Raw genomic sequence first — 16,350 nt, 5'->3', positions numbered from 1 at the left:
AAACACAAATACATGAAATAAAATTAAGTAAATAAATAAATAATTCCCCCCACCCGAACAAACCAAAAAACAAAAAAGGTTGGTGCATAAAGTGACACAGCACAAAGCATATTGTAACTTCAAATAATTAGTCCTATTGTACTGTTAGTGTTGTGCTTCATCAATAATCTTAATAAAAAAATTAGCTTTTGCTTTTCTAAGTTCTTTTGTTACCTGGTTTCTCAGCATTATGAATTTCTGCCTATCATTTCCTAATTTAGACTTGAGTGCCAGTTTTAACGCATAGTCCCGTTTTTTCATTAAATTCCAGATGTCACTAATTAGCCATGCAAGTGTGTTCTTTTGATTTTGTTTAATTTTGGCTTTTTTAAGGAAACTGTTAATTGTGGTCTGTATTGTGGATAAGAAGATGTTGCTGTCATCCTCCACACTTGCACCCGTTAAACAGTTGCTCCAATCAATTTCTTGTATAGCTTCCTCAAATGAATCAAATGTATTCTTAATTGATAAGCTTTTCTGGTAGAAGAGATATTAAAATGTTTCTTTGTAAGTTTTCTTGTTAAAAGTATTAAATTATGGTCAGACATACCAGTTACCATATTGTGTGTTTTGATGATTCTTTCTGGTTTATTAATAAAAATCAAATCAATCTGGGACTGAGAAGAGTGGGTTATCCTTGTGGGTTCGTTCACCAACTGGGTCATATTAAAACTATCAATTGTACGTTTTAGGGATTTTCTTCCAGACAAAAAAATCACCCATTAATATAACCTCTTTGTCAAAGTCACATTCCTTTAACATGGAATTAAGCTGATCATAAAATTCACATTTGGACGATGGTGGTCTGTAGAGACAGATAAGAGTAAAAGACATTTGAGATGATAGTGACACTTTCAGACCAATACATTCCAATTTGACATCACTTGACCACTCAATCTGGCTGCAGTTAAGGTGTTCTTTAACGTAAAACATTACTCCTCCTCCTTTACCACTAGATCTATCTCTTCTAAATATATTGTATCCATGTACATTAAAAGCAACAGAGGGCGAGTTTATATGTAGCCACGTTTCTGAGAGACATAGAAAGTCCAGGTTTGAATCCACAACAAGATGTTTTATTTGATCCATTTTAGGCACGAGACTTCGAATATTCAAATGCCCCCGAAACAGTCCTTTAGGTCTTGCGTGCGTATCCCAGAGCACCCAGGCATGATTGACCGTTTTGAAAAGTTTATATGTACGTAATCTTCTGATAGCTGGATTCAGGCCGCTTTGTTTCACTTTCGTTGCTACAGCGCAATGTTCAGAGTTTTCAATTTGTTGTGAGCAGGTATCCATATTAATGTGTGAGTTAGTCAGTGGACTGAAATGAGTGACAATTGAGTTTGTATTATCGATGGGTAAAGTGTCTCCTCTGTCGCAGTATGTGTGGATGGTGTAGGTCTCAGGACTCACCCACTTGTTGGTGTTGATCCGGACGCCAGACCGGGTGGTAGCTGGCATGCTGCTGCTGGGACCTGGGCCTGACCCGGTGGTAGCTAGCATGCTGATGTTGGGGCCTTGGTGTAGCCTGATGGTAGCTGGCATGCTACTATTGGGGCCTGGGCCTAGCCTGGTGGCAGCTGGCATGCCACTGCTAGGGCCTGGGCTTAGCCTGGTTGTAGCTGGCCTGCTGCCACTTGGGCCTGGGCCAGACCTGGTGGTGGCAGAAAGTTTGTTTCTTCCATCCAGTAGTTCACATGTATCTGGATGAAGAGTAGAGCCACCAATGCATTGCTGTTGATCAGTAGCCAGCAGTCCCAAAGGGAAAATATCTGTTGGTTCCTTCCTTCCATTACAATCATGCCAAACTTGCACTGATTCATGAAGATAATCCTTGGACAAAGGACTTTTTTGGTCTAGGATAAGATTTGCTAGTGGACCAGGATTCAGTTGTATATCCCCACTTAGTAACAGCAGAAACAGTAGAGTGCTGTAAACATACCTTTGTTTGCTTCTCTTGGTGCGTTGTTTTCTGTCGCTACTAGAAATTCCATTGAAATGTTCTTTCTGCCAGAAAATGGAATAAGCAGTCAAATGTCCGTGTCCAAAGAAATTCAATCTCGGTGAGTTATTCAAAAGTGCAGAATGTCCAGGAGTAATTGATTGATTTCCAGCCAAACAAAGGCCTTGAGCAGGTGGAACAAGCAAAAACCACAAGCAGAATAACAGTGTCCAAACACCTCCATTTTCTCTGTATCTTTTAACTGATTCTTGTCTTTGATTCAAGTATTTCCTTGAGTTGAAGCATTTTTGTTGAAAAGCATTGGCTAAAACTGATAGAATCTGGAGTAAAATGTTAAATAAGAGGATTGGTGTGGAGCTCAACACACCACACCTGTCCTCGGCAGCCATCTTGATCTTGAAGGAACATAAACTGTTTATAAAAAGTGGACTTAGTCACTGTGATGTCACCCATTGGTTTGTGGATATCATTTTGAAGCCTTGAGTCAGCCATCTTGGTTTTTTTCAACTGGTGACCGAATAGGGTGGAGCTAAGTTCAACTGGATGTCATAAAAGATATTTTTTAGCGACCAAAATGTTTCAATTAACTTTCATGGCAGAAAAAAACACTGAAAGGGTTAAAGTTGTGAGACAAAAAACAACTCCCAGATGCCATGGTAGTGACCTGTCAATCACAATAGCCCCACTCTAAAGCATACTCTACTTTATGGTCTATTTGACTCTAAATGGACCATAATTTACTAAATGAACATCATGCTGTATTGAAGAAGACTTGAAACTAGAGATTGAGACCATAAACTCATGTTTACAATGTTTACTGAGGTAATAAATCAAGAGAGAAGTAGAGTCATTTTCTCATAGACTTCTATACAATCTCTCTTCTTTTTTCACTGATGGTCAGTAGAGAGAATGCAAGTTTAAGGCACTTGTGAACTGGCTTCGCTTTTCAGGTTGCCGCCTCATAAAAAAAGGGAATTTAGCATAAATCTTTTTCTAATCTGTTAACAAGAAAACTCTGCAGGGTGCCTTTAATCCTGAAACGTTAATACCAAGGATTATTTTCTCTTGGAAAACCATCTTTCTGGATGCATTTGACTTAAGTTTCTCTCTTTCTCTGACTTTCCAGAGCACAACAAATGACGTTTGCGTCACAATTTTACCAGCTGAATGTTTTTTTAACCATGGACACCTGGATAAAGTATTTCTTTGTGCATGATGCCTTAATTACATATTACTACTCGAGGCGACAGGAAATAACCGGGAAGAGAGGTGAGAAACAAAGGTCCCCGGCAGGACTCGAACAGGGATGTTGCAGTTCACTTAAACACACTTAAACTCAAGTTTCAATCATAGAATCAGACAGATCGTTTTTAAAGTGAAATATTATAATGCTATACATTCAGTGGTATTTAGATTCATTATGATACTGAGTGAAAGCAAATGAATGTACCAGATCACTGAGACTTTTATGCTACATCTCAAACTGTCACCATGTCCTCTTAACTTAGCTGAAGAGGTTTGATCAATTGTGAGTTGCTGATTTCTTATATTTCCTGGCAATTTTGCAAGACACGCTGGACTATTTCTGGGATTTCTTGTTGTCGTGTTTGAAAAAAGGAACACCACTTCCTTAAGGACTAGCAGGACGCCCCACGAGGAAACACCCCGCTAATTTGTTCCCCAAATTCTAATTTCAGTAGACATTATAGATGCTTTCCAGTTGTAAACAAACAGAGCAGACGCCACAGTGAGGAGAGAAAGAGACGGGAGCAAATCGCACTCGACAGAAGGATGAGGCCTATTTAGAAAAATATCACAGCATGAACATGATGAGGTGACACATTGACAAGATATTTGTCCGCATCACAGCTGCACCCACTGCTCCCAACTGCACACCACCAACATGGTCTCAAGCTAGAAGGGCCGTGCTTGTTAAAAGTTTGCAGTCATTTGTCCAAACACGGAGAGGAGTTGTAGTAATTTCTCCATGTGACATCCAGATGTTCCAGCTGGCAGTTGACGGACAATTTTAGATGTCTTCTTTTTTTTCTTCACTGTCTCAAAAGTGAGTCATTGTTATGAAGGAGACGTCGTTGCGACTCGGTTCGTACAAAATAAAAGCCCCGGGGGGGAGTCAATTAACTGTTGTCAAAGGAGGTTCATTATAATCTTTTTTCACAAATCACCAGAACTAATTACGCAGGAGAATCTGTTCCTGCAGGATTCTTGTAATGAACTAAAGTGAAACACACACACTACAAAATATGAGTTTCTTCCTTTGTACAATTCATATTTCATATAGTTGTAGATGTAGCAGTGCATATGTCACACTGTGCGTTCTAATACCCACACTACCGTACTATTTGGTATGCTAGAAAAGACAGTATGTCCCAATACATACTATATAAAATGCAGTGTATGCCATAAATACCAGTAGGTTCTACCAGGTTGACCCACAATCCTTTGCGCAGCAGATATATGGGTGAAAGTTCAAGGTGCCACATTATGAGGAAGTAGTATGTTCCAATTGAATGCCTATGCAGTGCGTACCTTGTAAGAACAGCTGCAGTGTGTACTAAGAGTACAAAGAAAAAGTAAGCGTTTTGGAACAAGCGAGCATTTTAAGAATTATGGAAACAGGAGTTTAATTAGAGAGGATGTATTGTGACTTTTGTCACATGTCTGAGAGCAAGGTGGATGGAATATAACAATAATTTAACTAATTTATAAAATACTTTCTATAGGGGCAAGTAAAAATTTACTTTTGGCAAGTAGATTTCCGAGCCACTAATGCCAGTGAAAATAAAAGAAGAAAAAACATTAACATTGCATGTTTGTGAAACATGTGGCCAAATGGTGTTGGCTTTTTTGACTGGCTAATGTTATGTATATTTGGTGCATATATGTGGTACTGACTAGTCAGTGTTGCTGTTTGCACTGTTTGTCAGTGGAAACCATTTTAAAGTTTCAGAAGCTTTTTCATCGTATCAAGAATTTGAAAAAAACAAAACATGCAGTGGTTGTAATATGGGGGAGGTTTTATTTTGTTATGGAAATGTTAAAATACTGAATAATGGCATAGAATATCAGGGATGCATAAACCTGAAGTGAAGAGGAACAAAAGAGAGATAATCCGCCTCCTGTTGTTGTTGAACTCTGCCCTCTAGTGGCGAAGCGCTGCCATCACAAAACTGTTGTTCACTCAGAGGGACTATTTCTTCCGCTTGATGATACTGCGCCAAAAATGTGCAGACATATTGTAGAAAAGTTATCGGTATTTGAAATGGACACATTCAACAATGTATTGCTGTGTTACTATATCACTGAGAGTATAGTTTGTATCAAACGTTTTAAAAAGAAAAGAAAAAAAACGTTTGATAAATACAGCTTTCCTTCACGTGACTGCCCGCGCATGCGCACTCAACCGGTTGTAACTCAAAATATTCAATAATCTGGGAAGCAGTTTAAACGCTGGACGTCTCACAGCCAAACGAGAAGGAGCTCCAGTGTTTTACAGGTGTTTCTCAGTACGACCCGGTGACAGCTGACCAGCAGCGATGAGCTTCTTTGGGTTTGGTCAAAGTGCGGACATCGATGTAGTTCTGAATGACGCCGAGACGAGAAAGAAAGCAGAGCATAAGAGCGAAGACGGCAGGAAGGACAAGTATTTTCTCTTCTACGACGGGGAGACTGTGTCGGGGAAAGTCAACGTGACGCTCAAGTACCCGGGGAAGAGGCTCGAGCACAACGGCGTCAAGATCGAGTTTATCGGCCAGATAGGTGAGCGGCTCGCGGGCCTGCGTGTTTCACTCTGAGCCTGCAGAGAGAAGTAGCCAAAGTACGAGGAGGAGACGTCGGGGAGCTAGCTACAGGCGCTAACCCTTCCGTGTACTTTATTCAATGCATCTTATACGAGTAGCGCGTGAGCCACTTCAACGTCACACCGGCCCGCTGTGGTAACAAGTGTCAGTTTGAGAAGTGTCGGGTCTCGTGACAGATGTGGGTGCAAGCTAACGTCAGCTGACGCACCAGCCATTGGCTAGCTGTCTCATTGACCTTTGACCCCATGTTTTTCTTTTTTTCAATTTAAAACAGGTCGCTTCTCTGTCAGATCACAATAGTAACTAGTTTACGGCGGATTTACACATAATGCAACTAGTAGCAGGTTGAACATATAAGTTGCTGTTGCGCTGTTATTAGCAACCCGATGTTGAACACACGTAATGATACAAACCACATACAAAACAAACTGGAACCGGCATTGAATTGTTTTTAATACTTGCTACTTATCTCCCACTGCTATGCAGATAAACATGTTACATTTGTTACTCCACTACATTAATCTGACAGCTATGGTTACTTAGCACTTTAATGTTTTACAGACAAAACATCCATTTATAAAAATGTAGTTTGTTACTGAATAAACTCCACCTTGAACAGCCACAACATGAAAATGCTGTTAAATGCATTAGTGATAGTAACCCAGTTATAATATATATACATCTAACATTGCCAGGTGTCGTACCATTCAGCTGCATATTGAGTACTACTCCTTTTGTCAGGCTACTTAAAGTATATTTGGATAGTAATACTTCTGTTCCCTTTACATATGCAAAGAGATGATTGGGTGCCTTTACATTGTTGTGTTCCTGTAAACCAGTCTGAAGACTCCACCATGTGAAATCATTCAACTTCAAGACTCGACAGTAAGGGTTGACGTGTAACAAAAATGTGAGGTGACTAAAAATGGCAACCATATCTTCAGTTTCAGCAACCTAAAGCTGATGCCTTGTTTCCAGGAGCAACAACTTTGTAAAGGTTACTGTTGAACTTTGGTATCTTTTTGTCAAGATAGAGTGCATTGAATAAGACACACCCTGATTTATTGAAGTAAGACGATTAAAAACCAAATCTGCAACAAATTGCACAAAGGTTGCTCTTTGTAAAGCCGGCCTCAGGGCCCACTGGATTAAGGGGAACAGCCCCTCATTCAGTCTATCTGCAGCTTGTTTGCCTTTAAAGTTCTGTTCAAACTTCTTTTGTCCTTCATCAACGCAGTGAGCCTAGTTAAGCTGAGTTTGCAGCAGCAGCAGGGAGTTCCTCTTACTTCGTCCTGTCCGCACCATGAGAGCATAAATACATCTTGACATTTTTCATCAGTGCTGCAAACCCTCCCTTTCCCTTTTTCTGTCCACCGCCATTTCTCTCCAAGTAAAAAAGAAGCAGAAGTACTTTGGATCAGGAGTAGAAGGGCAAAATGGCAGCCTTTGTAAAAAAAGAACAGTCAATAGTCCAGAAGTACTTCAGGTAAAACAGTTTGAATGGATTTGAGTGCAACGATAGTTTTTTTTCTGTTATGAATAAAAAGCTTGTGCAAACTCCTCACTACAATGTATGAAAGCTGTCTGATGCCGTTACCCTGTCTCCTACAGAGCTGTACTATGACAGGGGGAACCACCATGAGTTTGTGTCCCTCGTGAAAGACTTGGCTCGGCCGGGGGAGCTCACACAGTCCCAGACGTTTGACTTTGAGTTCACGCATGTGGAGAAACCCTACGAGTCTTACACCGGCCAGAACGTCAAGCTACGGTAGGCTCTGCTGTGCAAGGTGTGCATGGATTACTTCCAATGTTTGTGATGTGGGAATTTCAGCATCGTAACAGGGTTCAAATTTAATGTTTTTTAAATGTAAGAATGAAGATTCTTTTAAGATTCTGAATGGATGTTGAAAAATCACACAAAATACCATCTTTTCTGTGTACAATTTATTTTTTAAGTTGGCAAAATTCTTAGAACTAAAGAGGCAGCTCCTCTTAGCCTACCAATTTTATTTATGTAACAGGAGGCATTTTCATTTGTTCTATAACCTCAACTTGTTATCTTTGAAGTCACTGAGAATTACAAAACTTTGTATAAACCTTTGTGTGTTTACATTAAAGCAATCAGTTGATCCAACTTTTTCGAATATAGAAACTCCATCATCTTGTCTACAATTCACTTTGTTTTTAACACTTTTATAGCGCACACTGGAGTCGGTCCTAACATTAGCACCCTATGTAAGGAATCCACTTTGAAATCACGTTGTGAGAGACTGACAGATTTCACACCCCTAATGTTAAAACACGTGTGGTTGTTTAAATGTAACATGCTAACATGCTAAGCTAATGTTAACGTGTTAAAGGAATAGTCTGACATGTTGGGAAATACACTTGTTTGCTTTTTGCCAAGAGTTCGATGACAATATTAATACAACTCTCATATTTGTTGTGTGGGTTCATGTGAAGGGCTGTTTCTTGACCACCACCCGTAAAACCACCGTGATTGTGAAACAAATGAGATACAACATGTTAACGAGAGGCTAGCGGTTCCCCCCTGTTTCCAGTGCTAAGCTAAGCTAACAGTCTCCTGGCTGTAGCTCCATATTTAACACACAGACATGAGGGTGCTATCAATCTAACTTTTGGCATGAAACTGAATCGGCTCATTTCCCAAAAAGCTGAAGTATTCCTCTAATATGATTGTCTGGACGCTCAACAATAACCCTGACAGCTGACCAGGTGTGTGGGACGTGTCCTGATGTGGCCACTGTGAAGGGAAGACACCTTTTTCGTAACAACTTGGCCTTTCTTCTGGCTAAACTTATCAAGTTTATCTTTGTTTTTCATCCATCCAGCATCTGCTGAGAGTTATGTTTTGAGCAGCACAGTCTAACCCATTGCAGTGTTAGGTACCAGGGCTCAGCTCTAACTTTTTAAAGTGGTTGCCACGCGGGATGCCAGGCATCAGCTTTTGGTTGCCGAAAAACTAATCTATGGTTTTCATTTTGAGTCACCTAATATTTTGGGTGAATAAGATACTATGCACTTATGTGTCATATAATGATTAAACAATGTGACGTAGAAGAATAAAGGCTTTATTTATTACAGTACCCAAACAAAAGTCTTTGTAGTTTGTGTTTTATCTGATACTTTACAGAAGTAGAATGTTAAGTGTGACCAGTTAACGTGTCCATCCTTAACTCCTGGTATACAAATTACCAGTGGTACAGCTGCTTCCATGATCTTTTATCATTGAAAACAGTCATCATGCGTTGTCTGGTTCTGACTGCGTAATATTTAAATATCACTATTATATATCACAGATATTTAAAAAAAAAAAAGAAGAAGTATTTTGGAGTGAATGTTTTGCTGTTTGCTATCCCTCTTTGTTAAAAATCGGTTGGCCAATGGGCAGCCCTCACTGTGGAGCCCTTCCTTGTTTCATCGCCATCTGACCTTTTTCTCTTCCAGTTACTTCCTGAGGGCGACAGTGAGCCGAAGACTGAACGACATCAGCAAAGAGCTGGACATCGTGGTGCACACACTCAGCAGCTACCCCGAGCTCAACTCCTCCATCAAGATGGAAGTGGGGATCGAGGACTGTCTGCACATAGAGTTTGAGTACAATAAATCCAAGTATGAATGATTTCCTTCTCCTCCATCCGAAGTGCTCCACCTGTTAATTCGACCCGTTTTCCTGAGAAAAGCAGGTGTTTGGTTTTGACAGACAACATCATTTTTTCCCTCGCAGGTATCACCTTAAAGATGTGATCGTGGGGAAGATTTACTTTCTGCTGGTGAGGATCAAGATCAAACACATGGAGATTGACATCATCAAGCGGGAGACGACCGGCACGGGGCCGAACGTCTACCACGAGAACGACACCATAGCCAAGTATGAGATCATGGACGGTGCGCCTGTCAGAGGTAACGACGAGGCCTCCATGGGGTTATGAGCCGTGTCTCTACTGCCAGTCCATTTGTCCCACACTGTGTCTGCCTTCTTGTGCCGCAGGAGAGTCCATCCCCATCAGGCTGTTTCTAGCAGGCTATGAGATGACGCCCACCATGAGGGACATCAACAAGAAGTTCTCGGTGCGGTACTACCTCAACCTGGTCCTCATTGATGAGGAGGAGAGGCGCTATTTCAAACAGCAGGTACGGCTTCATGTCACCAGGGGCCCTGAGATATGTTCTTTCAACATTTAGTAGACTAAACAATTCATCGAGAAAGTAAACACTACATCCATGATGAAAATAATAGTTAATTCCACCACCTATTAGATGTGTAATTTAAAAAGTATTTTTCAACCTGCTTGTTGTTGCTACTGACAGTTTCATATTGTTAATATAAATGCCTGACAACATTAAGGACCCTGAGGAGAAGTCTGGTGAAATCTAGCACGAGTGAGAGGACTCATCCACATTGTTGAAATCAGCTAAATATTCAGCCATGACACTACGCTTCCTGTCCTCCATCACAACAAACTGTGACAGCACCGGCTCTCCTCTCTACAACTCAGTCACGTTTCCACCGTTGTCTCCTGGCAACAAGTTGCCTCTCCATTTCAGAACGAGCCGTCTCCTCGAGTGAGACTTTGTTGGACACAATAACCAACAGACAGGACGGTTTATTTCCCTGCAGGGTCTTCTCCAGAATCTTGTCAGACACTTCAAATAACATTACATACATTTTTGGATGTTTTCTGTGTATATTTGAAATACACTACAATACGGTACATTACTGTATATAAAACATAGCTTACTGTAGTTCAAATTATATTAAGCTTATAACCCAAACAGTATTGTGCTGTTTACAAATACATCAGTAGTGCAAACAGGCTGCTAAGCCTAAGTTTGTATTGTATTGAATATAGTATTTTTCTATATGTTGTCATGTACAAAGAAAATAAAAAGAATATGAACACCGTCAGCGGACTACTAGATTATAAGTGAATTATTTAAACAGCATTTGTATAGGAATGAGCTTTTTGATCCATATAAGCAGCTGATCACTGTAACAATGATCACTATAAGCAGTTTACACTGTAATGAAAAGGATTATAAAATATTCTTGTAATTTGATTCATATATTATACAACTGTGGAATGGAAGAAAACGCAATAACCAATTATTGCCAGTGTGCGTAGATTCTGTCCTAAAAATGAATCCCAAATAAGAACACATCGCTGAGCGTCACAATCTTTGTGAAAACCTTGTTGGTGGGTTTAAGATGATCTTCTTGAGAACGGGCTGGTGAATGAGCATGTCGGTGGCAGCTCTTTTGGTGGACGCACACTGATGGTGCTTAATTGCCCGTTTAGAGGCTGCAACACTCAAAATTTCAAAAAAGGCTGTTCTGATTTCCCAAAGTTTAACATTTTAACACTTTGACATTTTACAATAGAGGCCTTCAGCTAGTTGACCCAGCATACGTCATTAACCATGCACACTGCTGACCTTAATCAATCATTGAGGGGAATATGTTGTCATTCAGCTTCTCTCGTGGGTGTCGTTTTGTCAGATAATCTATGAGTTAGGCTCATTATGACCGTCAGTCACAGTTCCCAGCAGGTCAGATGTGAGTCATCACCATGGAGACGTCCCCCTCCACCATGTCGTGTATCATTCTTCTTGTGTCGTGTTGCAGGAGATCACCCTGTGGAGGAAAGGCGACATCGTGAGGAAGAGCATGTCTCACCAGGCCATCATTGCCTCCCAGCGCTTCGAAGGCTCCTCCAATCCGGAGAAGACCCAGACCCAGAGCAACGAAGAGGACGACAGCTAAAGCCCAGCATGCACCTCACCCAACGCGCTGTGAGTGCCGGAGCGAACGTGACGCGAAAGCTGTCGGCCAATTCTGAATGTTTGTGTGTGTGTGTGTGTGTGTGTGTGTGTGTGTGTGTGTGTGTGTGTGTGTGTGTGTGTGTGTGTGTGTGAGAGAGAGAGAGAGAGAATGTACAGTATGAGAGCCACCACGGGTGTATTTCTAACAACCTTTCCCTCTAACTACTTACTTGGCTGGAAGAAACAGTAGGTTTCTAAACATGTGGGTTAATGATGGAACTTACAGTACATCTCCGTATGTCACCTCAAAAGACTGTGACATTCATTTAGTTAAGATTCATTGCCATGCCCCTCTCATTTGCTTTTAATTAACAACAAATTTGGTTATTAAAAAAAACAAGCAATGACAGAGAAAATATGTACAAGACTTTAAAAACACTCTAAATGAAAGGAGATGTGTTTACATATTTGTATAAGACAACGCGTGAAATATTTTCATACATTCCGAGACTCTCATCAGAAAAGGGTATGACTGTAGAGTATTTATTTTTGAACAAAACTCCACATTTTTTAACCAGCGTTCTCCACGTTCGATGCATCCGGTGGTGAGGGGCTCGGTGTCGGCCACTGCTGCTAATCTGGACGTGGCACTTTTCTTCCATCGCTATCGCCATCTCCGACAGTTAGAAGCTCTGCTTTCTTATTTGCACTATCGGTCTCACTCTGCTTTTTTTTTTTTTCCTGCTCTCAGTGCTGTTTTTGAACTGGGCTCATGGTGTCACTTCACATCGAACATGGACAGTATTACACCTGTGTTTAGTGAGAAAGGCGACATAGATGCTTTTATTTCAGTCTCACCCCAAAAATCAAAGACATATATTTACCCTCCTACCTTTTAGTGCTATTTATCAATCTACATTGTTTTCGGCACTCGGCTTGTGGTGATGAAAGCGGCAAAAAATATACACGGTCAGAATTTCTGAAAAGTAAAATATTTTTGAAATGTATATTTTTGGCGCTTCGAGCATGACAAGCCGAGTGTCGTATGGTTCCATTCTATTGGAGAGAAGGCAGACATCTATACGGCCGATATCTCCAACACTCAGCGACTCACACCAAAACAATCCATAGATTGATAAATAGATCTACAAGTAAGAGGACAGATATGTATTTCTGATGTTCAACTGTCCCATAATGAGCTGTCGGCACCGACGGCCCTGTGTGGTTAGTTAGCTTTGTGCCTAAGGGTTTGTTGCCAAAATGTTTCAGTGCAATACTAGAGAAGATTTGCCACAGTGTGCTGCTATGCCCCCCCCCCCCTTCCTATTTAGACTCATGAAATAAATAAAAAAAAAAAAAAAGGTTTTTGTGCCAAGAAGGTTTTTAATTAATGTTAAAGCGAAAACGAAATGCAACTCTTTCAAAGTCTTTGTTTTCAAAACGAGCATAGTCAGGTTTTTTGTTCAGTAGATAACTTTATTTAGCTTCCTTCTCTGAAATACATCTCCTCCATCCTGAACAAGAGCTCGCTTAACGAGTGGGTGCGAGGTGGCAAGCTCTGGATCTGAACCCAGCCCCCCCGTCGGTCCTCCTCACCCTGTTCTGCTTGACGAGCTCTCGCTTTGCAGCTTTGCAAAAAAACCTCTCACTGTGTGTCCGTATTAAAGTTTTAGACGTTTTTATATTCCATACTTTTACGGGCAGAGGAAGGTCAGCTTTTAGCATGCTGCTGTTGTGCTGAAGCGACACGTCCACTGTCGACAGACTGCTGTTCGGGTAACTGCTAGATTATAGGAGATGCCCACCTAACGTGCTGATATGAGCCGACTAGACACTTTTATTTTGATTCCTGTAGCTTGACGAAGGGGGGACAGTTTTCCTTCATTAGAGATTCTTCCTTTGGCATCTTATTGATGGTGGCCCTCCCCAGGGCTATTAATATTTCTTTTGCACCCTGCCTACCCCTTTGCAAAAAATGACAATACTCTCCATTGCTAATGGCTGAGCTCAACCCTGATTTCTAGCTTAATATGTTAACAGCTCAGTCATCTTTTCATAGCCCAAATCCAGATTTATTTTAAAACATATCAAATTGTGCTCTCTGTCTACCGAGCAGTTATTACCACTGTCACTCAGTTAGCGAATGGGAGGCAGCGTCTTGTTAAGGTTGGGTTGTGCTTAGCATGCATGATATTGTAGGTTAACTTTATATACTTTGAACATTTCTGTAGAGGGAACACGACACGCTTGTAGAGTCAATGTAGAGACGCGACGGGGCACAAAAACACCCGGGGGGAAATGTTTCTACTTGAGCGCAAGCACAGTTTTTAGCTAGCATCCAGCTAGCATCCAGTTGGTACTCTGGCTGTTTGGGTGTGTAAACACAAACTGTGGTGTAATTGGCGCGTACGGAGCAGGGCGAAAATGTCTGTCATGTATTTAGAGAGATGCGGTTTAATCCCTACTAACTATAAGATTCACATCTACTGACATCTCGGTCCTACTAGCCACTGGAAAACAAAGAGACATGAACCCACCTTTCTCATCCATGGCACACACAAACTGATGTAACAAGAAAATGAAGTGAAATACAGATTTTTGGGGCATGGAAAATTCTGATAATACTTTTCTAAGTTGTAGTGAATGTGTTCTGCATTATGTCCGGCGTCCTTTGTTCCCTCCATTGATACAATATCACACCTCTGAGATCTGTTGAAGGAAAACAAAACGGTACCATTCAAGAAACCCAAAGCAAGTTTTGAATTATGTCTTTTTTCATTGTTCTTTTATAGAGTGCTGCAAAGGGGAGTCAGCATTTTTTGCACTTCCTGTTCCCTCGTCTCAAAGTCCATGGGTTTTTTAAAAATGTGTTTTTGGTTGGATGCCTGAAATAATGTCTGTGGTTAACACAAGCTGAAGAGATTTAAACGTTTTGTTTTACAACATAAATACTTCAGTAAATACACGTCTGGTGAATTTAGAAGCTTTTAATTGTCTTAAAAAAGGCGGTTGCTAACAAGAGTCTAAATGAATCACTAGAACACTCGTCCTCCTTTATCTTAGCAGTGGTGATGTGACGTCATGTGACCGTGGTGGAGGTCCTTTATAGCCTAATGTTAGCCTTTTGCTTTTGGTGATTGCATTCAAACTTCACGTTTGTTTGCCACAGAGCTTATTTTCTGCAACAATCCGATCCAATGGCTTTTTGTGGAGGGAACCAGTGCTGACTTCCTGGTTGGCCTACAAGAATCCGTCTCCATTCCTGCTTCACTCTTATGTGGCTGTGGTTGTAATTGTTGCAGTACTGGTACAGACACACAGCAGCCAAACTAACCCAGTTTGTAAAGTGAGATCGAAACAGGAGAGAATGATGAAATGTACAGTGTAGATGCACAATGTAAATGCAACCCTCTTACGCTTTTTGTTTATTTTCATGTCATATATGATCTCCCTGTCTATAAATGTGGATTTTAATCATTTTATATATTCCTGTTTTACTTTGAATTAAAAGGGAGTAACTGAAAAACGCATCTCCTCTCTGTTAATTGTAATTTTCTTCCCGGGTCTGCCACTGTTCAGACTTCACACATCAACTGTTTCAGGACACGAGATGATCGTCTGTGCCCCAGGCTCAATTTTCTCTCACTAACATGACATGAATGCAGTCACAAGGTCATTTTTTGCATATTTTCCTTCTAAAAACCTCAAATTGAAAATGTTAGACAGTCTTACATATTAACTCGATTTTTAAAATGTATTTAAAGTCCTGTCTCCATACATGTTTCAATAGACATACAACTAACAACTTCAAATGTAAAATATCAATTGTGATCATTACAATATTATAAAATTTTTAAAAGAATAATAAAAGTGTTTGATTAAAAACCAGTTCCAGCTAAAATGATCTGAATCTTAACTAGATCTCTGAATGGACCCATTGAAACCAGACTTAAATACATGAATAAAAGGGAAACAACTCTTGTTTCTGTAAACAAAGAAAACAACTAAGAAGAATTTGTCTTTGATGAAGAGCTGTTGATTGCTGCATGTTCAATCAGTGATGGGAGCATTCTCAAATGTGTCGGAATTATTTGGTTGTTTTTTTGTTTTTTTACATAGAATTGTGAGTTAAAAAGCCTCATGATTGTCCTCAATAAAATGGCACATTGATGGCCATGCAGAATAATTCTCCCTGTGTGGAACAGATGTTGTCACTAGAGGGCAGGTTTGCATCAAATGTCCTCATGAGCTACAGATCATCTGGGAGAAGAAGGAAATAGTTTGTGTCAGTAAAGACCATTTTTGATCTGCCTTATTTAACTCCAACTTCAATACAACTTTATTGATCAATGACAATTGGTTAGGAACAGCTTGTAAGCAGAGAAACACAGTAACATACAGACAAACAAATACACTAAGGAGCTAAAATGGGGGATAAAAATCTATAAATATTGATGGTAAAAAAAGTCGGGTTGACACGCTGCTTTCGAGGATTCGTTGGTTGTAGAAAGAACGTACGAGAACTTGTTCCTGAATGAATACAGGGGGAGGATTCAATTGTCAACTGGCACATCTCAAATCCCTTGTGTCTGTGATTAGAGGAAGAAGTACTCATTGTCTCAATGCGAGAGTAAACTCACAATAGGATTGTACATTGATATTATTTGACTCTACAGAATGTCTTTAACCCAGGACAGCCATTGTCCTCTGCTGCTCCCTCTGTGGAAGAAGGTGTTGGAG

The 16,350-nt window shown here is 40.4% G+C and overlaps 1 protein-coding gene across 1 annotated transcript; it reads left to right on the top strand.

Moving 5' to 3' along the window:
- The first annotated feature begins 5,446 nt into the window (after positions 1–5,446).
- Positions 5,447–15,138, top strand: LOC137880211 (vacuolar protein sorting-associated protein 26B-like). Its single transcript, XM_068721422.1, has 6 exons — positions 5,447–5,785; positions 7,438–7,594; positions 9,295–9,459; positions 9,575–9,750; positions 9,839–9,981; positions 11,474–15,138. The coding sequence occupies exons 1-6, from the start codon at positions 5,563–5,565 to the stop codon at positions 11,609–11,611; spliced, it is 1,002 nt and encodes a 333-aa protein (XP_068577523.1). The 5' UTR covers positions 5,447–5,562; the 3' UTR covers positions 11,612–15,138.
- Positions 15,139–16,350: the final 1,212 nt, after the last annotated feature.

The sequence above is a fragment of the Cebidichthys violaceus genome, unplaced genomic scaffold (assembly GCF_023349555.1).
Source record: "Cebidichthys violaceus isolate CVI_PGR_0920_01 unplaced genomic scaffold, fCebVio1.0.p SCAF_27, whole genome shotgun sequence".
Lineage (NCBI taxonomy): Eukaryota > Metazoa > Chordata > Actinopteri > Perciformes > Stichaeidae > Cebidichthys > Cebidichthys violaceus.
The sequence above is the reverse complement of the archived record's forward strand: the minus strand, read 5'-3'. Positions and strand labels throughout refer to the sequence as shown.